The sequence below is a fragment of the Monomorium pharaonis genome, chromosome 3, assembly GCF_013373865.1.
Source record: "Monomorium pharaonis isolate MP-MQ-018 chromosome 3, ASM1337386v2, whole genome shotgun sequence".
Taxonomy (NCBI): Eukaryota; Metazoa; Arthropoda; class Insecta; order Hymenoptera; family Formicidae; genus Monomorium; species Monomorium pharaonis.
Window position 1 is genome coordinate 17,540,006 of NC_050469.1, and position 24,864 is coordinate 17,564,869.

The 24,864-nt window shown below is 36.7% G+C and overlaps 6 protein-coding genes across 16 annotated transcripts in view; 3 read left to right on the forward strand and 3 right to left on the reverse strand.

The window, feature by feature from the left end:
• Positions 1-2,256: 2,256 nt before the first annotated feature.
• Positions 2,257-5,415, forward strand: LOC118644644. Its single transcript, XM_036283634.1, has 4 exons — positions 2,257-3,004; positions 3,245-4,435; positions 4,772-4,930; positions 5,060-5,415. The coding sequence occupies exons 1-4, from the start codon at positions 2,257-2,259 to the stop codon at positions 5,413-5,415; spliced, it is 2,454 nt and encodes an 817-aa protein (XP_036139527.1).
• A 7,721-nt stretch (positions 5,416-13,136) lies between these two features.
• Positions 13,137-13,704, forward strand: LOC118644715. Its single transcript, XM_036283878.1, has one exon. It carries the CDS (start codon positions 13,162-13,164, stop codon positions 13,684-13,686), a length of 525 nt encoding a protein of 174 aa, XP_036139771.1. The 5' UTR covers positions 13,137-13,161; the 3' UTR covers positions 13,687-13,704.
• Positions 13,705-14,153: 449 nt separating this feature from the next.
• LOC118644645 lies at positions 14,154-15,725 on the reverse strand. The gene is made up of 2 exons (XM_036283635.1): positions 15,466-15,725; positions 14,154-14,565 (listed from the first exon to the last, which is right to left on the reverse strand). The coding sequence occupies exons 1-2, from the start codon at positions 15,723-15,725 to the stop codon at positions 14,154-14,156; spliced, it is 672 nt and encodes a 223-aa protein (XP_036139528.1).
• Positions 15,360-20,965, reverse strand: LOC118644713. Of its 2 annotated transcripts, none has more exons than XM_036283876.1 (2): positions 18,793-20,965; positions 15,360-18,651 (listed from the first exon to the last, which is right to left on the reverse strand). In XM_036283876.1, exon 2 carries the CDS (start codon positions 16,277-16,279, stop codon positions 15,794-15,796), a length of 486 nt encoding a protein of 161 aa, XP_036139769.1. In that variant the 5' UTR covers positions 16,280-18,651; positions 18,793-20,965; the 3' UTR covers positions 15,360-15,793. The 2 variants fall into 2 exon arrangements, with proteins under 2 accessions (XP_036139769.1, XP_036139768.1); XM_036283875.1 differs by having other exon boundaries at positions 18,793-18,931.
• Positions 20,966-21,640: 675 nt separating this feature from the next.
• Positions 21,641-22,837, forward strand: LOC118644646. The gene has a single exon (XM_036283636.1). It carries the CDS (start codon positions 21,641-21,643, stop codon positions 22,835-22,837), a length of 1,197 nt encoding a protein of 398 aa, XP_036139529.1.
• A 725-nt stretch (positions 22,838-23,562) lies between these two features.
• LOC105831072 (acetylcholinesterase) overlaps positions 23,563-24,864 on the reverse strand; it is a 474,599-nt gene continuing 473,297 nt past the window's right edge. For all 10 annotated transcript variants that reach the window (XM_036283861.1, XM_036283858.1, XM_036283859.1 and 7 more), the window contains one exon: positions 23,563-24,162. In XM_036283861.1, coding sequence (XP_036139754.1) covers positions 24,093-24,162 — 70 coding nt within the window. In that variant the 3' untranslated portion in view covers positions 23,563-24,092. The remainder of the gene's footprint in view (positions 24,163-24,864) is intronic.

Sequence of the window (24,864 nt, forward strand, 5' to 3'; positions counted from 1 at the left end):
TTTGGGTGATAATGCATTTAAGCTTAAAAAGAATATGTAATTAAATGTTAAAATGTAATATTTGCCAAAAAGCATTAGTTTTAAAAAGATTCTTTGGTAATGTTCCATATGTCTTTTAGGTTGCATAACCGCAATCTTTTTTTCCAATTAAAAAAAAACGTTAGTTTTAAATTAACAATATTATTCTTATGTATAAGCAAGAATATTTTAAAGAATTTGATATTCTTCTAAACATTCAGAAACATTGATTTTTTATGTAGATGTTTTAAGCAGTTATCCGTTTAAGATTATCAAATTCTATAAATAATACTTTACATTCTTGCCTATATATAAGAATAACATTGTTGATTTGAAAATAATGTATTTTTCGTGTATATTCAAAGAACCAAAGAGAGAGATCATGTCAAGAAATAATAGTCACTCTTATATTATAGTACAAACTCAATATTCTTTTTTTATCAAATTTAACAGATAAATTTTCATTTGAATTAACACAACGCAGTAATATATTAAAATAACAAGTAAACATATTGAATTTTAATTAAAAAATTTTAAGGACCAATTTTAACATAAATATAAAATAAGAGAATATATTTTGAATATATGAAAACACAATTCATGTAGAATATGTCTATTTGATTAAATCTAAATCTTCATGCTAATATTTACTTGTGTGATACTAACAAGCATCTGTTCCCTTGTTTTCCCTAACTGTAAATAAATTTGTTACGAGAAAAAGACATTTCAGCCAGAATTCGAATAGGGTAAACTTGGGTAAGATGACCATAGTTACAATTAACATATTTTTGTTACGAGGGTAACGTTTATCGCGACAGCATAACTGTAATTATATACATATATTTTATATATGTTTCAAAAAATTAAAAAGCATTAAAAGCCAAAATTACTTATATATAATTAAATATAGGTTCCACCATTCAATTTTGGGGAAAACAAAATAATAATTTCTGCTATAAGAGCTGCGCTGAAAGTAATGTTATTTCTTTAGTCACTTTCAATGATTCTCTTTTTCATATGTTCTTATATTAAAACATAAAAACGGATTAATCTTAATAATATATTACACAATATATTACATAATATAGAGCATAAATACATATATTCTTTTATTTTATTTTATTATATTTTATTTATCTCTAAACTTAACAATAAACTATTACTTTTATTACCGATTAGTACCAATAATAATAATAATGATGATGATGATGATAATGATAATGATAATGATAATGATAATGATAGTGATGATGATGATGATGATGATGATGATGATGATGATGATGATGATGATGATGATAATAATAATGATGATGATAACAATCATTTTTAATTAAAAAAATTAGTTTAAAAGATTGATTAAAAGAAACAATTTTTAATATTTATTTAATAATTATTTACTATATATTCTTACACATTTGTTAATATTTTAATAAAATGCCTAGACGAACAATAAAATATAGTATAGAAGAACAAAAGAAATTGCAACAACAACGTCGTGAAAATAAAGCACAAGCTCAATATAAACGGCGACAAATTATAAAAACAGCAGTTAATAAAAATAATGTAATAATAAATGAAATGTCTGATACTATTTGTATTGCCAGTACATCGTCTACTAATTATGTAACACAACGTACTACATGTGCGGAATATCAATCTCGTTATCGGTTACGTAAAAAAACATACCCTTTAATTATTAATAATATGGTATTAAACAATGATTTAGTTCAACATTATATTGGTCCTATGAATGTATTATGTGTTCATTGCAATGCTAAACATTTTGCTGTTGAAAAAGTTTCTAATAAAGGTAATTCGTTTCATGATTGTTGCAATCATGGAGCAGTAGATCTTGAACCTTTACCTACATTCCCTCATTTTTTACGTGCTTTATTCGATGGACATCACGCAAAATCTAATAACTTCTTTCAACATATTCGTAGTTATAATTCTTCATTTTCATTTGCGTCATTTAATGCTAATTTGATTAATTTTCAAAATGACCGACCTGGTCCATATTGTTTTAAAATACAGGGGCAAATATATTATCAAATTAATACAGCATTATACGCTGCACAAAATGAAAGTCCAACTTATGGGCAACTTTTTATTGTCGATCCAAATGAAGCTATAAATCACCGTTTTAATGAAAATTCGAATTTAGATTTCGAAATCTTACAAAATCTTGAGCATGTAATGAGAGAATGTAACATTTTTGCTAAATCATATCAAATGATGAGTGAAGAATTAGAAAATCAACAACATTTACTATCTAATGAGTCGATACCAGAATTACAATTAATATTTACTTTAAAACCTGAAATGGATCGACGTCGATATAATATCCAAAGAATAAATGAAGTTGCTGCCGTTTTTTCTACAACTGCAGATGGAGAAATCCCAGAATCATATGTTACAATACGCAATAAAAATACTAAAACTTTACAAAGCGTTAGTACTATGGATCCAAATGTTGAACCATGGATATATCCATTGTTTTATCCATATGGTACTCAAGGATGGCATTGTCATTTAAAAAAATTAAACAGTAATAGACGAATAACTAGAGGACAATATATTAAGCATCGCATGGCTATTCGTGATGACTTTAATGTTTTCTTATTAGGACGACGTTTATTCCAACAATGGCTTGTAGATAATTATGTAAAAATTGAAAAAGATAGAATGAATTTTTGTAGAGCTCATCAAAAAGAATTACGCTCTGAAACATATCAGGGTTTAATTGATTATATGCAAAATATGGCAAATAATTTAAATGGGCATATTGGGAAAATGGTTATACTTCCTTCTACATTTATCGGTTTACCACGTAATATGTTACAAAATTATCAAGATGCAATGGCAATTGTTGCTAAATTTGGTAAACCAGATCTTTTTATCACAATGACTTGTAATCCAAAATGGCGTGAAATTGAAGAAAATCTCTTGTATGATCAACAAGCTTCTGATAGACCTGATATTTGTACACGTGTTTTTAATATTAAAAAAGATTATTTAATAAACTTGATTACTAAACAAAATTTTTTTGGTGAAGTAGCAGCATATGTATATGTCATTGAATTCCAGAAACGAGGTTTGCCTCATATGCATATGTTAATAACTTTAAAACATAATTTTAAAATAACAACTCCACAAATTGTCGATAAATATATATCTGCAGAAATTCCTGATCCAACAGAAAATTGTAATTTACATAATATAGTTATGAAACATATGATACACGGACCTTGTGCCAATTGGTGTTTAGTAAATGGACAATGCTCAAAGCGTTATCCGAGAAATTTTCTGGAGGAAACCAAGATGGATGAAGATGGTTATCCTTACTATCGTCGACGAAATACTGGTACAACTTTTGAACGTCCCGGCGGATATACAGTTGATAATCGTAACGTTGTTCCATATTGTCCTATTTTGTCGATTATATTCAATTGCCATATTAATGTTGAAATAGTTTCCAGCATTAAGTCGGTTAAATATTTATATAAGTATATATATAAAGGTCATGATGCTGCTGCTATAACAATTGAACCAATAACAAATAATACAGTTATTAATCATGATGAAATACATGATTACATCGAAGCTCGTTACGTAGGACCTGTAGAAGCTAGCTGGCGTATACTCGGTAAAAAGTTACAAGATAAAAGTCATTCTATAATTCGTTTACCAGTTCATTTGCCAAATGAACAAAATGTAATTATTGAAAATGATTCCATTGAAGAAGCAATGACTACTGCTGTAAATCAAGTCACTATGTTAATTGATTATTTCGCACTAAATTTACGTGACACAGAAGCAAGAAAATATTTATATACAGAAATTCCACACTATTATACTTTCAAAAAAGAAAAAATTAACGGCAAAAATGTATCACACTGGGTAAAACGGCATAATTATTTTAATTGCATAGGTCGTATGTATTCTGTGAGTCCAACACAAATAGAATTATTTCATTTACGATTATTATTACTAACTATTAAAGGAGCTACAAGTTTTAATAATTTAAGAACTGTAAATGGAGAAACTTATCAAACATTTTCAGAGACATGTTTAGCTTTAGGTTTAATTGAAGATGATGATGAATGGATACGAGCTATGAATGAAGCTGTTGAGTGGATGATGCCACGACAATTACGTAAATTATTTGTACGCATTTTATTACATTGTCAACCATTACATCCTGAACAACTTTGGAAAAGTTTTAAGGTAGCAATATCGGAAGATTATATAAGACATCTCGGTACACTACAAGGACAAAGAAAAGCTTACGAACAAATTAATGCTATGCTTTTAGCTGAAGGAAAAAGCTTTGCTGATTTTCCACAAATGGAACAATTAGCAGAAAATAACGAAGAGGAGGATTACGTGACATTAGAACAAGCTATGGAAATTGGTACTAGACAATATAATCAATTAAATGAAAAGCAAAAAGATATAGTTGACTTAATTTTAAACAAATTAGATAATTATAGTTATAATAATGATAATTGTTATTATATTGATGGTCCAGGAGGAACTGGTAAAACATTTATATATACAACCATTTATTATTTAGCTCAAATTAAAAATAAACGTGTATGTACAATGGCTTTCACAGGCATTGCAGCAACGTTACTTCCTGCTGGAAAAACCATTCATAAAACTTTTGGATTACCAGTTCCATTATTTGCCGATTCATCATCTGCCATTAAAATTCAATCTAAAGAAGCTCAGTATTTAAAAAAAATAGATGTCTTTATTTGGGATGAAGCTCCCATGGCACCACGATATGCTCTAGATATTATGGATCGAACACTCCGTGATATTATGAATAATGATTTACCATTTGGTGGAAAAATTGTTATATTGGGTGGTGATTTTAGACAACTTCTTCCAATTAAAGTACGAGGTACTCGAAGTGAAATTATAAATCTTTCTATTAAATTTAGTAACATATGGAAATATTTTAAAAAGTTTTCTTTAATACAAAACATGCGAGTTTCTCTAAATGAAATTGAATTTGCAAAATTTTTAATAGAAATGGGTGATGGGAAATTGAATGATTCTAATGACAATATTCAAATTCCTGAATGTTGCATAGCTCCATCTGATGCAGATATTGTTACAGATATATATGGTGATTTAATACAAAAAAGAGATTTTAATAAGATAGCTAAATGTGCGATACTTTCAGCGAGAAATATTGATGTAGACGAAATTAATAAACGAGTTGTTGAATTACTAAATGTAACAGAAGAACGAATTTATACAAGTGTAGATAGTGCTGTAAACTGCGGTGATAATGGTGATATTGGTGAATCTTTATTACCAGAATATTTAAATAGTTTGTCTCCATCATGTCTTTCTCCTCATGAATTACGTTTAAATATTTAATCTTAAGATTAAATTGTATTATTATGTTAATAAGAAACCTTAACATCAATGAAGGACTTTGTAATGGTACTAGATTAATGATCATAGAACTTGGCGATCATTTATTGAAATGCAAGATTTTAACTGGTGATAAAACAGGAGATATTGTTTTTTTAAATCGTATAACATTATACTGTGAAAATGTATATCCTTTTACATTTAAAAGAAGACAATTTCCGATAAAAATAGCCTTTGCTATGACAATTAATAAATCTCAAGGACAAACATTTGATAGAGTAGGAATAGATCTTCGCAAAGATGTTTTTAATCATGGACAACTTTATGTTGCTTTTTCGCGAGTTCGTTCTTGGCAAGCATTAAAAATTTATCTAGGTAAACAACGAGATAATAATAATGTTAAAAATTATGTATATAAAGAAATATATTTATAACATTTATTATTTTTTCGTTTTTAACTATTTGTATTATTAAGAACGTAGATAAAAACTATAGATACATAAGAAATAAACTGATTAATAAAGATAGATACATGGGAAATAAGAAAAATAAATAGATTAAAAATAAATCAATAACATAGATTAAGTAGATAGACGATAATTGAATAGATATTTATAACGCGAAGTACTTAACGGGGATAAAAATTGACATCATTGTCGACTTCGTTTCTCTTGAGATGTATACAACGATAATGAACGGGAAAGTGATTCACTGGTTCCTTTTCTTCAACCAGGTTTTTTTCCACATTCCTGGTGACGGAACTATCAATAGAATAGTTCTGTGCAACTTAAAAGTTTAGTAGGATGGTGTCCCTACTTTACTACATATAAGAATTTCCTTTTTCTTGAAAATCATTCAAGAAAAAACCAGATTTTCTTCCACATACTTGGTGACAGAACTTCTAACAGAATAGTTCTATACAAAAAGATACCCTGGAAATAACCCATTATGATTTCCAAGGTATTCCCAAGCGTTAAAACAAAGACACCCGAGGGGGTTTTAGTCGGTAAGAGTCCGGCATAACCTTCACTGAAAGTCGTAGGTTATCCATGAGGATTTCCCCCCCGATATCAAAAAAAAAAAAAACCTAGATGGCTGGAAAACTGATAAACAAATAATAAACAGATGGGTAGTTAGAAAATTAATAAATAGATAAAAATAAATAAAAAAATAAAATAAATAAATAGAAATAGAAATAGAAATATATATTTATTTATATATCTCGTATACATATAAATATATATGCATACTTATATACATATAATGTATATAAGCATATATGTATACACACAGAAAAAAATGTAATATAGCCAATAACATAAGTGATTGCGAGCTACGAACTACATAAAATACTCAATACAATAATATTTACTATTAATGCAAGTACAATGTTGATACTGCAATAGCATATATTATTGTATAGAGTATATCTGTAGTTGGCAGCCCGCAATAACATATCTTATTGAATATGTTATTTTTCTTTCAGTGTACGTATACATATAAATTGAACAAATGGCGCGCGCGTAGCGCGCGCCTGTCTTGTTCTAGTACAATAAAAAATTGGATGTTAAAGTTTTTTAGTTGATTGAGAAAATACAGATTTTAATTTTCAACTAAAAATACAGATTAGAGAATTTTAATGCTTGATTTTTTTCAATTAAACGTTAATTTAAATTAATGTTTTAATTTTTATTGGATATTTATATTACATTTTATACTTGTGTTGTATGCTGCGGAACAAGTTTCACAATTTTATTGCATTTAATTAAAAAAATTATTTTTTAATAAGCCAACGTATTTGTTTCTTTATTTTGTAGACAACATTTTTAACTCTTTTAATTTTAAATTTTAATTCTTAATTTTAACTAGACATTTTTGAAATACATAAACTTTAACTTGTTAACTTTTTTCCAAACTTTTAAAAATTTATCTGTGTAAAAGAAAAAATTCTATAAAAGAAACAATTATTAAAAAAGATACGTTTTTACATAAACGACAAATATTTCTTTGTTATTCCATACATGTAAATTTAATTTACAAATAAAATGTTAAATATATTTGCCGCCCAAGCAGAAGGCAAACTTCACGCTCGTTTAAAAAATGTCGCTTTCGCCGCTAGATACACAATATATTATTCTTGCAGTATGTACAGTATATATACTCTTACGTTCTCTTTGTCATTAACACAATTCGAATAAAAATTAAAATGTATTTAAATTACACACAAATGTAATTAAATTGAGTAGGAATAGGAGGGTGGTTCTGACTACGGGGCTCCGAGGGGGGTGAGGGGCGGGGGGTATTTGCGGGGAGGGGTATGACGTCACGGGGGGTATGACGTCACGCGGGGGAGGGGGATGACATCACACAAACGGGTGCGGCCGCTTATCAGTATAAACATTTGTGTAAACGACATACTAGTTGTAACTTGATATAAACAAATACCAGTCGATCGCAGCTTATCAGTATAAACATTTATGTAAACTACAAGTCAGTTGTAACTTGATATAAACAAATACCAGTCGGTAGCCGTTTATCAGTATAAACTTTTATGTAATCTCAGTTGTAACCAGATATAAACAATTACTTGCCGGTCACTGCTTATCAGTATAAACATTTCTAAGTAAAACTATATGCGAATTGCAACGTGATATAAACAATTAGGCCCTGCGGCTAGAAGTAGTAATAAGGTATAAACAATTTTTATTTATGGGTATGGGTCTTTCTGTCGCTTACTTGTATAAACATTTCTAAATAAAATAATATGCGAGTTGCAACCTGATATAAACAAATTTCTAAGAATATTTATCGTACGGAGCGCCGAATCGTCGGTAGCTGATAAATTTATTCGACAGCTCTTAGAATAGCTATAAACAAAAATCGCTGACCATATCCGGTAGCGGTTTGTTATAAACAAATTTTTTATCGCGATAAGGAGCGCCGAACCGTCGGCAGCTAATAATTCGACACGTTTCTTCCTGTCGCGGTGTTATTTCCCTGCTTAGCGCTCTTGTTAGAGGTAGCGGCTCGTTATAAACAAATTAGCGAATGTTTATCGTACGGAGCGCCGAACCGTCGGCAGCTTAAATTTCTAGATAATAAATCGGTAGTGAACACCGGCAGCTAAAATATCTAAACATTTGATCGACATTTATCGCCCGGCAGCTCTAAGCGGGAAACTATGCATAACTATAAACAAATGCACGAGACAAAGGGCTAAGAGTGAAATATAATTGGTCCGGAAGAGCACGGTGCCACAGTAAGCGTAAAGTCTCCAACCCGACCGAGTCAAAGTGAATTAATTCCTAAGTATCATGAATTATAACTTGAACAATGGCTAATCAGTTAAATGAAGTGGACATTATAGATGTCGCGGACGATATAGAAATTGTGAATATCGCGGACGATGAACAAATTGTTGATATCGTAGACGATACAGAAATTGTGGATATCGCGGACGATATAGAAATTGTGAATATCGCGGACGATATAGAAATTGTGAATATCGCGGACGATAAAGAAGATATTGATATCGCAGGCAGTGATTACGAAAACTCCAACGATGAAGACATGATAGTTGATGATTTCAAAAATTCCTACGAGGATGATGAAGACAGTTTAGTCTTCCGATGTTAGTGATTCTACGAGCTATTCCATTGACGTTGTCGATCGCGTGGAAAAATTTGTTTCACACGAAGATTTTCTCAACTTGAACGAATGTTCCGAACATTGCGATATTTTTCTTTTGTTCTACGGGTGGTGCTCTAGCTTTCTGTGCCGAGTGTATGATTGACATGTGGGACGTTAGAGAAGGGATGAGTGCTGTTAGGGAGCATCAAACGGATTGGCTGGAAAATTTGGATCATCGGGCTTGCTCGAATTGCCGTCAATCCATGTACGTGATAATTCCACGCAACATGTGCCCAGTGTGCGGCTTGTAAAGACTTTAAATACATAACCGTACAACATGGATGAGAAGGATATTGAAGATATCAAATATGTTCTTAACAATAAACGAATATCACCAGTGCAATTTATACGCGATCGAGAACTTGGTATACGTGGAACGCTTGAACGCGTTGCGATACATAGAATGTGTATAAAGAATGAATCTATTTATCCCTGGCCTTATCACGTGAGACAGGAAATATATACCATGATATTGAATCAGTGTCCGAATGATGAAATCGCTAAAAAGATGCTACGTGTATACGATACTATGTACATTAAAATTCCTGCTGGTATTGGAAAGTGTATCAAATTGTTGATAAATAATATGGTTAAAGTGTTCTTAAAAAATCCTAATATAACAAATATGTTGCACATATACAAGGATTTTCTAAATGCTTGCAATCGTTATGATTATAAAGACGATGAGAATAATGATAATTTTGAGCATATAATGAGAGCGTGTGTTTTCATTCTGCGTGAAAAAGAATGCAAGAAAATGCACTATGAAGTGCAAGATTCGGTGCAACACTGCAAATCATGTAGACGTGTCACGTGCAAGTGCTTCGTTGAAGAATGTAACGTGATTTAAAAAGTGCGAGAAGACGCTAAAACATGGAACAATTCGATTTAGAGGAACGCGAGCTCTTGGAGCAAGCGAACAGAGTCGCTACTTTGGGCGAGTGTTTTACGTGGTTGCAGCGATGTGATAAGTGTATACAACGGCTCGAGGAACATAGCCGCGTCAAGCGTCCTCGGCTCGCCGTCGGGTATAAACAATCGTTAGTGGCGAGAATTGCGCGACTCGAGGGTGAAAAGACAAGATTACAAAGACGTTTCGTGCCCGTCGGCGGTGATTACGCGAATGATAACGCGGAAAGACTCGTGTGGCGCGAGATAGATACCGCGTTCGAGAATCGCGTTCTGACCGGTGCGGTTATTAATACTAACTATATCGAGCCGCGACAGTTTCTCGAAGACGCCGGAGGTATAGTGCTCGAGAGTGTGCGAGACGCTCTACAAAGACACAACTGTGTAAAAGTGTACACCGCGTTCAACGGTGTATTTGTGACTGGTGAAAAAAGCGCTAATAAGAGTATCACCACAAAAAATTGTGAACTCTTTCAAACGTCGGATTTAGACGAATGGTACAAGCGGCGTGTCATCGAGCCCACGTTAGCGTCGCTTGAAGAGTTCCAAGAACGCGATAGCGGGTGGGCGCTTTCACGAATTCTCAATTTAACTGTAAATGTGAACAAGTTTAATCCTGTACACGCGGGATGTTACGTGACATTGCCGCGAGAAATAATGTTGAAAAAAACAGTTGTGAACGTTAAATCAAAGGACAATGCATGCTTTGCATGGTCAGTGGTCGCCGCTCTGCATCCTGTAGAAAGAAACACAGGGCTGGAGTCGTCGTACCCTCATTATACGACGGTCTTAAAGTTCGACGACATCAAGTTTCCCGTTACATTAAAAGACATTGGGAAATTTGAGAGACTCAACGACGTGTCGGTCAACGTGTACGGGATTGAAGAGGATAACAAAAGGGAGAAGCATGTCAATCTTTTGTATGTGCAAGATCCAGGGAATAACAACGTGGGTCACTTTACATGGATCAAAAATCTGTCCCGCCTGGTGGGATCGCAATTGAGCAAACATGTATGCAAGAAATACATTTGCGATCGGTAAGTAATAATTCTTCATGAATGTGTTTATAAATTGTTTCAAATAGCAGTAAACATATATGTTTTTTTTGTTATTTACAGATGTCTACATTACTTCAGTTCCGATGAAAAGTTACAATTGCACAATGTAGACTGCCAAAAGTTAAATGACTGTGCTGACGAACTACCAAATGAAAAGAATAAGTGGCTGAGCTTCCGCAACTTACACAACAAGGAACGAGTGCCCTTCGTCGTATACGCCGATCTCGAGTGTGTGCTGCGGAAGATGCAACCTGACACGGAGCCGACGACATACGCCTACCAACAACACGAGGTATTTAGCATAGCGTATTATGTGCGATGCTCATATGATAATGCGTTATCCATGTATCGGTTTCGTCGCGATAAAGATTGTGTCACGTGGTTCGCTAAGCAACTCGAACATTTAGCACATAACGTTAAGATTCGATTATGCGCCAATGTCCCCATGGGGACGTTATCGAAAGAATAATTAGAGGCATACCGTAGCGCGACACATTGTCATATTTGCGAAAAACCGTTCGCGCCGGATGATAAGCGGGTGCGCGATCATTGCCATCTGACCGGTCGTTACCGCGCATTCGCTTTGTAACTTATATTATCAAAATGTGTTGTACATACCGGTAGTCTTCCATAATTTATCCGGATACGATTCTCATTTTATTATCAAGGAAATAGCCACAGCGTTCAAAGGGAAAATTGACTTATTACTCATCAAGAAAGAAAAATATATTTCTTTTACAAAACATGTCATTAGTACCGCCGATAAATTAGACCCACACAATCACATAAAGTTACGATTTATAGATTCATATAAATTTTTTAATACTAGTCTCGAAAAATTAGTATCATTTCTGGGTAAAGAAAATCTAAAAATTGTACGTTCCGAATTTTCACACTTATCCGACGCAGAATTTGATTTATTGACACGAAAAGGCGTATTTCCATACGAGTACGTTGACCGCGTCGAAAAATTGGAAGACACATGTTTACCACGACTCAAATCCTTTTATAGTTTTCTGACCTCCGACACAGTATCCGAGAGCGATTACGCACACGCCGTCAACGTCTGGCATCGGTTCTCAATTCGAACGTTGGGTGAATACAGCGATCTATATTTGAAAACGGATGTCTTGTTGTTAGCCGAGATTTTTGAAAATTTCCGTGATAAATGTTTAGAAAGTTACGGTCTCGATCCCGCGCATTATTACACTCTCCCTGGATACACGTGGGACGCTATGTTAAAATATACCGACATTACTTTTGAATTGCTTACGGACATAGACATGGTAATGTTTATCGAACGCAGTATACGCGGTGGTCTGAGTCAATGTTCAGGCAGATACGCACAGGTTAACAACAAGTACATGCAGACGTACGACCCATCGAAACCATCGTCGTACCTTATATACTTTGACGTTAATAATTTGTACGGCTGGGCGATGTGTCAGCCGTTACCCTACACTGAATTTCAATAGGTCGAGTACGTTTCAAATTTCGATGTGAACGCTATCGCTCCGGATTCAACCACGGGATACATTCTGGAGGTCGATCTCAAATATCCTCGAGACCTTCATGATCGGCACACTGACCTACCTTTCTGCCCGACGCGCGATAAACCACCCGGCAAGCGAGAATGTAAACTTCTCGCCACGCTCTACGATAAAGAGCGTTACATCATACATTACCGAAACCTACAGCAGTGTATGCGTCACAGTCTTTGTATCGCGAAGATACACCGCGTATTAAAATTCGCACAATCTCCATGGCTCTGTAAATACATAGAATTAAACACGCAATTCCGAACTCGCGCCAAAAATGATTTTGAAAAAAACTTGTATAAATTAATGAACAACGCGGTATTCCGGAAAACCATGGAGAATGTGCGTAATCACGTTGACGTTAAATTATTGACGAAATGGAAGGGTCAGTACGGTGCGGAGGCAATGATCGCGAAACCAAATTTTCATAGTCGTAGCTTTTTTTCAGAGAATCTTATTGCCGTCGAACTAAAAAAACTCAAGGTGAAATTCAACAAACCGATATATGTAGGCATGTGCATTTTAGATATTTCTAAGACTGTACGAATTTCATCATGAGTATATGGTACCTTTGTATCGCGACAAATGTAAAGTCATGTACACTGACACCGACAGTCTTGTATACGACGATCGAGTGCGATGATGTTTATGAGACGATGAAACGCGATATTGCTAGGTTCGACACGAGCGATTATCCAGTCGACAACGGTATGCCTCTTAAAAATAAAAAAATACCAGGTCTAATGAAAGATGAAAACAATGGTGCGATAAGGACTGAATTCGTCGGACTTAGAGCAAAAATGTACGCGTTGAAGGTGAACGGGAAAAAGGACACCAAAAAAGCGAAAGGTGTCAAGAATAACGTAATAGCGCGAGCCATAACGTTCGAAGATTACACCCGCTGTTTGAGAGATGAGATCGAGATGACGCGTCGCCAGTCGTGTATACGATCCAAGTTACACGAAGTATACACGGTGTCCGAAACGAAAATTGCTCTAAGTCCGTACGACGACAAGAGATATCTCATACCCGATTCGATCGAAACGTTACCGTGGGGACATTATCGGATATCCCTATAATATATTTGTATATATTTTGCGCCTGATGTACTTGTAATTTATATTCCATGTATTTTATGGTATATTTTACATATATTTGTTAATTTTACATCTAGCGTTTCATATATTTTATAGTTTATATTTTTTATTTTTTACATTTTATACTTATTTTATAATTTTACATTTAGCGCTTCATGTATTTTATATTATACACATATATTACATTTTATGTATTTTTGTGAGTCTTTTTATACTATTGTAATTTGTATTTTATAGTATGCATTTTATATGTTAATTTTCTATTAAAAATTAATTAAAGTTGATTACATTATACATTTTATAATACGTATTAATAAGAAAATGTATTAAGGATGATGAATGGATGGATAGGTAATAAAGAAGTCTCGTATATACTTATAAAAAAACTGTATTTTTATTTTTATAAGTTTACATTACACTTTTATATGATTATAATAAAGAAAATATTCTTAGATGACTTTGTCTTTGTGAATCCACGAATTATGTGATCCATCGAATCCCAACCACTTGACGTAAACCTTGTCACCCTTTCTGCACAATACTTTCTCCACGAGATACACGTCCGGGTGAATCGCACGATGCAACTCGTACTCGTATAACACTCCAACTATAGATGTTCCGCGATAATCCTCTAGTAAATAAGTTACGGGATTGGTATGCTGTACTTTAATAATTTTAAACATCTCGATTGTCCAATTCGGTGTGTAACCCTTTTCAAATACTGTCTTGAATTTGCTCACGCGTACAGAATCACCGACTTTAAATTTCGCTCGGCCAGCAATCTTTATCGAGCTGTACACCATATTCAAGAGTCTTTCAGCCACAGCAGGGGTTACGTCGACGGGTCGCATACCGATGTTTCTGAGAGTTGTAATTTGACACGAGATCCGGTAACAGGTCAATCCACTTGTAATTGCTATTGAGTGTAAACTTCTTCCACATGTCGTTTTTCAGCGTACGGTTAAACCGTTCGACGACCAATGCCTTCATTACCGAGTACGTGGAATAATGATTGATATCATGTTTTTTCAATATTTTCTGCACATCGGCATTGTAAAACTCTTTTCCTTTATCAGTCGGTAAATTTTTCGGGCATCTTGCGCTCTCTCGAATTATCTCGACGATAGTATCAGCTGTGTCCTTTGTTCTTGAGCGGAACGGCCCACGCGTGCTTGCTTAACACATCGATGACGGTGAGTATGTAGTGGTAGCCTCCGTTGAAACGTGAGTACGGAATCATCTCGACGATATCAGCCTGCCATAGATCGTCGTAGCCTCGAACTATGACGTGTCTTCGTTGAAAATTTCTTCTCGTCGGAGCATGCAGTTCCTCGACGAGTCGTCGCCTTTCGGAACTAATATTGGATTTTAACGGTTTCATGGATCGTTCCTGTTTTTTCTATTCCGTTTCCGTTCTTTGTCTGTTCTGTTCCCGTTTTTTTCTGTTCAGTTCTGTTCCGTTTCTGTTCTTTTCCCTTTCTGATACTGTTTTTTTCTGTTCCGTTTCCGTTCTGTACCCGTTCCGTTCTTGTTTTTTTCTGTTCTGTTCTGTTCCGTTTGTTCTTTTCCCGTTTTAATCCTGTTTTTTTTTCGTTTTGTTTCCGTTCTGTACCCGTTCTGTTCCTGTTTTTTGTATTCCGTTTCTGTTCTTTCCCTGTTCCATTCCTGTTTTTTCTGTTCTTTTCCTGTTTTTTTCTCTTCCGTTTCTGTTCTGCACCCGTTCTTCCGCATTCGTTTCACGTTTGAATTATCTTTTATTACTGCTTTCTATCGTCTTTCAGCAGTGATTCTTTGTCTTCCGGTACCGATCGATCAGACAATCGTTCGTAACTATTCCTGACTTGATTTACAACCGTTCGATAACCGTCCGACAATCGTTCCCGAGTCGTTTGATAGCGATCCTGCATCGTTCGATAGCTATCCGACAACCGTTCCTGAACCGTCCGCTGTTGATTCAGGAACCGCTCAAAATTGTTCGTTAAACGTTCGTAACCGTCTTTTCGCCGTTCGTTATTACTCATTGTTTTTAATTTTGATACGATATGGGTGACATCGATCAATCGACTGACACGTTTCGCGATTACGCAGGTTAATTTATAATAAGACCCGCTTCGCGAAGTTCCTCGATGATGGACAGAATCTCGTTGTCGTGTGCGTTGTGACCGGCTCGACGCGATGCTTCGAGTAATTGCAGACGATCTACCAGTTCATTGGAATTGTCCCAGTGCACGTAATCGATCGCGTTATCATTTAACGTCATAGCGTGAGGTAATCCCTTTCCAGATTTCTTCTTTTTCGGCGTAGGTTCGATCGACATCAACGGTGCGATCAGGTGTTTGTACTTGTATCCTCTGTTGCTCCGTAATTGACTGTCCTTGGTGTAATTGCGTCTATGCACGTTTGTAGCAAACAATATGCTTTTGTACTTTTGTAAATCATCATCTGTGTAGATGTCATCGGCGGGGATTTTCTTGAAGATCAATTCGTAAAGACCAGGTGTACCAGCGTAACGTACATTGTCGATAATTATGTTATTCTCGTTGTCCACATCGAAATGTTTATTACCGAGCATCATTCCATTATTCTCAAGACGAACACTGTATATATTGTCTACATCGCTCTCTCAGTTACCGCTCAGAACAGTCACGACATATTTTTGACCCAGCGGACCAAATTGAGCTTGCAACGCTTTTCGTCCTTGCGACGTCTGTAACTGATTTCGAACAATCGTCGCAAGCGAGTCATCCGTCGTTTCGAAAACATTCTCAAGCGATTCTATCGGTTGTACGGTTGTGGGACGCGGTGTGGAGGTTATCATTGGTACGTCGTTTGAAATTTGTAAATGATTAGATTTTTGCGGTGTCGCGGAGATATCGAACGAGACGTTCGACCGTTTTCTCTTACTGGCATATTCTTCCCCCTCTTCTTTCTCACGTTTACGGGTGAACGAAACGTTATCAATCGGCTCCTCTTTTATCGCGCGTACGCCGGAATTGTCAATAATCTTTTGCAGCGGTTCGATCAACGGTTCAAAGTGTCCCTTAGTCGCGATATCCTCTTCGATCCTGCTGGTTTTTAGAGCACGATGTTTCTTTCGAATTGATTCGCTCGTTTTTTCAATCTCCTTCGCGATTTTCTCGCGCTCACGCATATCTTTGTTCTCAGCCATGTTAACAGAGAGTGTTGATCGCACGTTTCACCCCGACAAGGTATCAATAACGACTAACCGTTCCGCGGTATTGCAAACTCGTTAAATCCTCTTCTGTATCGCCCGTTAGCAAATGCACTGTCCTTGTCTATCATCAAAAATCCATAATCACGCTGCCAACAATCGCGACATAATTCACTAAAATCATCATACGACATGTCGGTGTTTACGTGATCGTTGTACACATGTTTCAAGTTGATACTGTCTTGCTTAAACAGGATCAGCAGGTTGGCGTTGTCGCGTATAAGATGTTTAGGTATTCTCGCGTACGACTGACAGAGATAAAAGCAGTCGACGTTCGAGTGTCTACCCATTGAAAAATATTCTCTCACGACATCCACGTGCTTATCGCACGCAACGTCATCGAAGACGAAAATCGAGTTTGGACGCGCCTTGCTCGGTGGAATGACGTCACTGTTATTGGAAAACGTAAAGTAACCGATCTCGTCCATCGACGACAACAAATTCTCCAGATACCGATATTTCGGCTGTTGTAGCGATTTCGAGTACACGTACACGTTCTCGAAATGTACACCGTGCTGACATTCCAACAAATTTATCAGAACGTTGGTTTTACCGCAATTTGACGGACCGCAAATGATGGCGCGTATAATATTCGGCAGCATCGCACCATGCTTACGCCTCACCCCGCCGTCTCCCATCGATTGTAATTTATCGTCGTAATTCGTAACGCAAATCGTCAAAGTTTGCCGCACGAATCTCATGTTTTCTGAATCTGACTACGTAGCGGAATCGAACGTCCTATTTATAGGTGTGTGAGTGCAGTGTGCGCTCTATGGGAATGCGCCTTTGTACATGTGCACGTGCGTGATAGAGAAGGTGTGTGTTTGTGAACGCAGCGCACGGAGAAAGAAACGTATGCGTGCCCCCTGTGCATGCTAGAAAAGGTGCTTGCTAGAGAAAGATGTGTGTGTGGAAACGCAGCGTACGGAGAAAGAAACGTATGCGTGCCTGCGTGCGTGCGTGCTAGAGAAGGCGCTTGCGCATGTGTATACGTAATAGAGAAGACGGTTATGCGAGAAGGTGCTTACACGCGTGTGCATGCTAGAGAAAGCGTGAGTATGTGCGCCTATGTGTGAACACAGCGTGTAGAGAAAGAAGCGTATCGACGGTTGTATGCTAGAGAAGGTGTGTGTGTGCGTGCGTGCGTGCGTGTGTGTGTGTAAACGCAGTGAGAAAAGGAATATATCGACGGTCGCGCGAGTGAGACCAAAGAGAATAGCATGCAGGATGAATAAAATGATTGAGGGATGAATAAATAAAAATATATGTGATATATATATCTATTTTATATATTTTAAAATATTAATAAAATTATACAATGATATATATCCAAAATAAAAAAAGTAAAAAAATGTAAAAAAATATAAAATATAAAATATAAAATATAAAGCTAATCTATAAAAATATAATTCTTAATCTTTATCGTAAATCATATCAATCCATTTTACTAAACTTTTCGCGAACATATCGTATTCCCAGTCGCGTTCCATCTCTATTTCTTCAACCCTCTCTTCTCCAAAGAGATGTCGCAGATCGAACAGATCGAACAAATCGTCCTCTTCGTTCTCATTTTTTCCATTTTCGCGCCATAACCAATTATTATAAAGTTGATTCATGCCTCGCTTGCTCTGTATTTTAAATTTATGATATGCCAGGTCCACGTAACCGCGGACGTGGACGATCGTGCGTGTGATTATGATTCCGCAACGGTAACACTGAAACAAATAATGATTCAAAAAATTACATATATAATAACATATAATTACATATATAAAAACACTGAAAAATACATATATAAATATAAAATTATCAATTATAAAAAACCACAATGTATTTGTAGAAAAAGAGGTACTTACGATGTTTGCTGATAAGGGCACGTAGGCATTTCTGTTGAGGCGTGGAAATGTATCGGGGTAGTGCTGCGCTGTGCGCAGCGCCTGCCGGCTTCTTATATGAATAAAGCCCAACGCTGGCATGTTGGGCAGCATTAATCTTGTCTCTGGTTTAGATAAACACTGTAAAAAAATATATTAATATAAATTAGTACAAAATTATATATATAATATAAAAATCAAAATGATATAAAAATACTTACAATCCGTGCCGTTTTATTTGACGTCCACATTTTTAATTTTTTAACCAGTGTCTACGAGTGAATGCTTCACAGTTGAAACTCAAACTGACGGTGCAGTCCGGCTTCGAAGGCATTGTTTATGATTTTGGTACTTATCCCCAAGCTGTAGAGATGCCACTTGAGCTTATCATCGATGCTCAAGTAAACTATTGCCCTTTGACGTTTCACTCGTGGCTTGAAAACTATTTTTCATAATAGTACTCGCACTGTTTTTTAAAGTAAGTAATAAAAAATTACTAGGCAACAAAAACCCCGCGAAACTATTTATAGGCATGTAAAATTGCGCATCGCTTAGTAACAAACATGTATCTTATACTGTCACATCCATCTGACATTATAAATTTGAGTGTTGAGCAGTTACAATTCGTACCAAAGATCGTTCTGTTACACGAGTGCGGCAACTATATCGAACACGTGGGACAAGCTTCCGGACCATATAAAAGTTGATTTCGAAATTCAGCAATACCGTCGCTGCAACGAACATTATAATCAGCCGTAGCAGCAAACGCACATCGACGGACCCGCGCCGTTGATCAAGAATTGTAGCGAATGCCAGTTGTCGCAAAAGTAAAAAGGGGCTGCGGTCATTTTGAATCGCGTGATAAACGCGCTTCCCTTCGAGCTACATATCCCCGGTTATCAATTTTACGGACTGGGAACCCACTTGGAAAAACGATTAGCTAAAGGCGATAGAGATAAAAATCCGCTGGATGCAGCGTGCCGCGAACACGACATTGTGTATTCTCGGAGCAACGCTGACACACGCGGCGGACGAGATTCTCGCCGCGAAAGCATGAAAACGCGTAATCGCGAAAGACTCGGCTCTCGGAGAAAGAGCAGCCGCTGCTGTCGTCTGGGCAGTCATGAGAGCCAAGGCAAAGATAGGTATGGATATGAAGAAGAAAAAAAAGGTAACGAAAAAAAAAACGTATATTTCCAACAGTGAGACAAGGCAATATGTTACCAATTTTATCGATGTTGGGCGCGCTCGGATCATTGATCGGCGGCGCGGCCGGTGTGACAAAGGTGGTAAACGACAGCAAAGCTGCGCGACGTCAGCTCGAGGAGCTGCAACGTCACAATCGCGCGATGGAAGGGCGCGGAGTATCTTGCCCCGATGTATCTCGCCCCGTACAGAGGCGGACGAGGGTTGTATCTCGCCCCGTTCAAGTACGGAAAAGGTGTAAAAGCGAAACGAAAAAATATGTCAAAGAGGCGTTAAGAATACCCGCGGGTGTGACGACGAACATGCAACTACATCAATTGACAAGACGATTGTGTATCCCGTATTTTAGAGGAGTGTTTATGCGTAACGCGCTACCGACGAGCGGTGCGCGTCAAAATGAAAGCTGTATCGTAAATTTGGACGATGGAGGGTCTCGGTACTCACTGGGTAGCGTACGCAAAGAGGAAAAATCACGTAGCGTATTTCGACAGTTTCGGCAATCTGCGGCCACCCAGAGAACTCATACGATATTTTGGGGACGATGTGACAAAGATAGAGTACAATCGAACGTCGTATCAAACTTACGATCAAAGAAATTGCGGACAACTTTGTCTGCTATTTTTACACTCGATTTAAAGACCGACGTTGCGCTGTTTAATCTCAGTATTCGTTCAAACATGTCGCTGACACTTACGCTGAGCGGTAAGAGCAGCATTCTCGCGGCAAGCTACTCTCCGGCTATAGATTTGAGCGATGACGATTACGAGCTCGGTCTAGCGATCTTTGAAACATATAACACGATACCGAAAGTGAATGCTTCAAACAATAAGTTTTACTTTGGCAAAGACAACGCGGAGATTACGATTCCCGAGGGATCGTACGAGTTGCATGCCATTAATGAGTTTTTGAAACGTGAAATTTCGCAAATACGTCCGCGACGTGATGTCACGACTGAAAGCAGTAATGGCGGGGATAAAGATCCGATAACGATCCGCGCAAACTATAATACGATGAGATGCGAGATCAAATGCGCACACAAAATAAATTTTGGCAAACCAAACAACATCGGCTCGCTCCTGGGATTCACATCGAAGCGTATACTAGAACCGCGAATATGGCATGAATCGGACGTGTCGATCAACATAATGAACGTAAACATTATCCGCGTAGAGTGCAACGTGACCGCGGGCGCGTACAGCAACGACAAAAGCGTGCACGCGATACACGAGTTTTCACCGAACGTGCCACCTGGATATAAGATCTCGGAAAGGCCGTCGCAGATCATTTACCTGCCGATCATCGTGCGGAGCGTTACGAATCTGACGATACGCGTGGTTGACCAGAACGGACGATTGCTCGATTTTCGAGGAGAAGAAATTACCGTCAGATTGCATGTGCGACGACGGCTGCAACGATAACGCGAACGTGAGATGCTCGTACTAAACGCGTCGGAACGCGCTAGAAAAATAAACATCTTTACGACGAAAACACCAACGTTACAGCAGTCATCAGATACTTTTGCGACGACATTCGATAATATTCGATCATCCGACTGTTCCAAGAAAAAGAGGCTCACCGCGTCGAACGTTGAATATCTACAATCTCTGGGATTTGCTGTGCGACAATGACGGATATTTTAAATATCGAGGACGAGCCGATCTTTGACGATCGCATCGTCAAGATCGAGACTCACACGTACAATCCGTTCGCCAACACGACGTTTGAATACAACGATGAGATAAGAATTCCTATACAACAGCAGAATCTTTACACGTTACCGTACGAAAGTTTTTTATACATTGAAGGAAAACTTATAATAAAGAAACCAGTTGCGGGATCTGATGTGACATTGGCAAATAATTGCATCGCGTTCACGTTCGATGAGATTCGATACGAGCTCGACGGTGTGGAGATTGATCGAAACAAAAACGTCGGAATAACCAGCACCCTCAAGAACTATGTAACTATGTCAGCTGCCAGAAGCGTAATCGCGAGAAACGCCGGCTGGGATCCGTGGAATCCTCCGAACGGATACTTTAATTTTTGCGTACCGCTCAACATGCTGTTGGGATTTTGTGAAGATTACAGACGCGTGGTGATCAACGCTCGCCATGAGCTGATTTTAATACGCGCGCGTAACGATAACAATTGTCTGATGGGAAGTTCAGAATTGGAGCCGAAGATTGAATTACTCAAAGTTCAGTGGCGAATGCCACATGTGTTACTGAACGAGATAAATAAACTGTCGATGCTGCGTGCTCTGGAAAGCGGGCGATACCTCAGCATGGCATTTCGTTCTTGGGATCTATATGAGTATCCTTTATTGCAAAGCACAACCAAACATTCGTGGGCCATCAAGACCGCTACTCAGCTCGAGAAGCCTCGATACGTCGTTTTCGCTCTGCAGGCTGGTCGGAAGAATAACATGTCTGAAAACATGAGTCGATTCGATCATTGCAAATTAATCAACGCAAAACTCTATTTAAACTCGGAATGTTATCCGTACGATGATTTGAATCTAGATTTTGATAAAAATAAATGGTCGATTCTGTACGACACGTACGCACATTTCTGTAAAAACTATTACGGATATGATTATCTCGAACCGAATCAATCCGTCATGTTTCGACATAATGGTCCATTCGTGATTATCGATTGCTCTCGACAAAACGAATCGATCAAGAGCGCAACCGTGGACGTACGCTTAGAATTTGAATGCAGAGAAAACGTGTCCGCGAACACTACCGCGTACTGTCTCATTATACACGATCGTGTGATTCAGTACAACCCGTTGACCAACGTTGTGCGCAAAATTACCTAAGTGCGGCGCCACTTTTTCTCCAAAACAATATCAAGATGATATAAAAATTTATAACGCGTCGAGACGGATCACAGTATTCTCAACGACAGCTGTCATGTCTGTACCAACGTTCGTGGATCTGCAAGGTTTCATCGTTGGTGGAGAATTTATCGTTAAGGAATTTGCCTCTCTCAAAGATGGATTTGAACTCACCCACTACATGTTTACACCCACCTATCCATGGGAATACCTTACCAAGGCAGAAAAACGTCAGGTGGTGTGGTTGAAAGTGAATCATCACGGAATATCATGGGAGGATGGATTGATTCCGCACAGCATGGCTAGAGATTTAATTACAAAGGCCGTGATGGGTACAACTGCAACCAATGATGAAATTATCGTGTACGTAAAGGGATGCGAGAAACGAGAATGGCTGCAGGACTTACTCCTGGACAAGGCGAAAGAGGAAGCTAATGTCGAAAATATCGAGGTGCATTACGAAGACATAAAACCTCTAAACAAGTTAGACATTACGTACACCTTACGTTGTCGGAATCATGTGAACAATTGCGCTTTACAGAATGTATTTAAACTGTTTAACTGGTGGTCTAGCAATAAAAAATAATTTTTTATGTGTTGTGTATTTTTTATATTTCCATTACCCGTTTATATTTCCTCTTCCCCGTTTATTAATTAAAATAGTTTTTAAGTTAGGATAATTAGTAGGAAAAAATATTTCTAAAACGTTTATACAAATACATATTTATTTATTATTCAAAGCATTATATACAATATTGTCTGATGCATAAACCATCAGTTCGCAATCTATGAGCGAAGTTTTTACACATATTTCATCTAATAGCTTTACAGCATCGCACTTATTATTAATGTTATTTCGCTGCAAGCAGTTTACAAATCGATTATATTTTTCTTTTACTACGTGCATATCATCCCACAACTTAAAGTAGACATTATTGATAACATCTTCAAGATTTAATAAAAATTGCACGGTCAAAGGTTTCATATACAAAGCTTTGTTATTTAATGTAAATTTTATGACAATTTCATTACGTAATTTGACGAGTTCGATGAAAAGATCATTAATCCACAACGATGTAGCGATGGTTGACTGCAGGAGTCGCTCGATATCCATGCGTTTCTCGATCATTATTACCCAGGTATCACGTGACAGCTGTATCTGATTGCTTTTGTTGTCGCCAAGAATCATCTCCACAAAAGGTTCACGTCCCACACTGACACCGATATCCAAATATTTCTAGGCAGTGGCGGTTAAAGCGAATCGCCTTCCCAGGATGCGAGGAGTATAGCGTGGCTGTGATAATGTTCTGTAAAAAGTAATATAGTTCTGTAATATAAATGCATATATATAACAAAAGTAGTATACATATACGTATGTGCCTACGTACATTTTCATTGTTACAAATGCGAATATAAATTAATATGAAGCAAAATATTTTTTAACATTTAAAACTGCAAATACAATATAACGAAATATATAATATCAAGAGAAAAATATAAAACATAAACTGCAATAACTATTTGCATAATTATATTATTTACACTATATGCACGTAGCACGCTCTGATAATAAAGATAATATAAGTATATAAGTATATAATTTAATTTTTAATTTGAAGTTTGAAAATACATTTATACGGATGTATATATACATTTTGCATATGACACGGACAAATAACTTTAATATCAGTGTTGATAGAGGGACCGGTTGTTTTCGCGCAAGCGCATCATGAGGCTTCAATAAAATATCCATTAGTAATAGGAAGAAGATCTTTGATCGTACATCTTGCACACGACACCAACGTATAAATATAGTAACAGTGATAGACGGATCGGTTGTTCTCGCGCAGGCGTGAGGCTTCAATAAAGTATTTATTAGTAATAGGAAGGAAATATTTGATCCCCATACAATTTTTTTGCAAATTTATAAAAATGTGAACACATTTCACATATTAAACACGCATGTATATTTTCTCGTATTAAATAGAATAATTTATAAATATTGTATT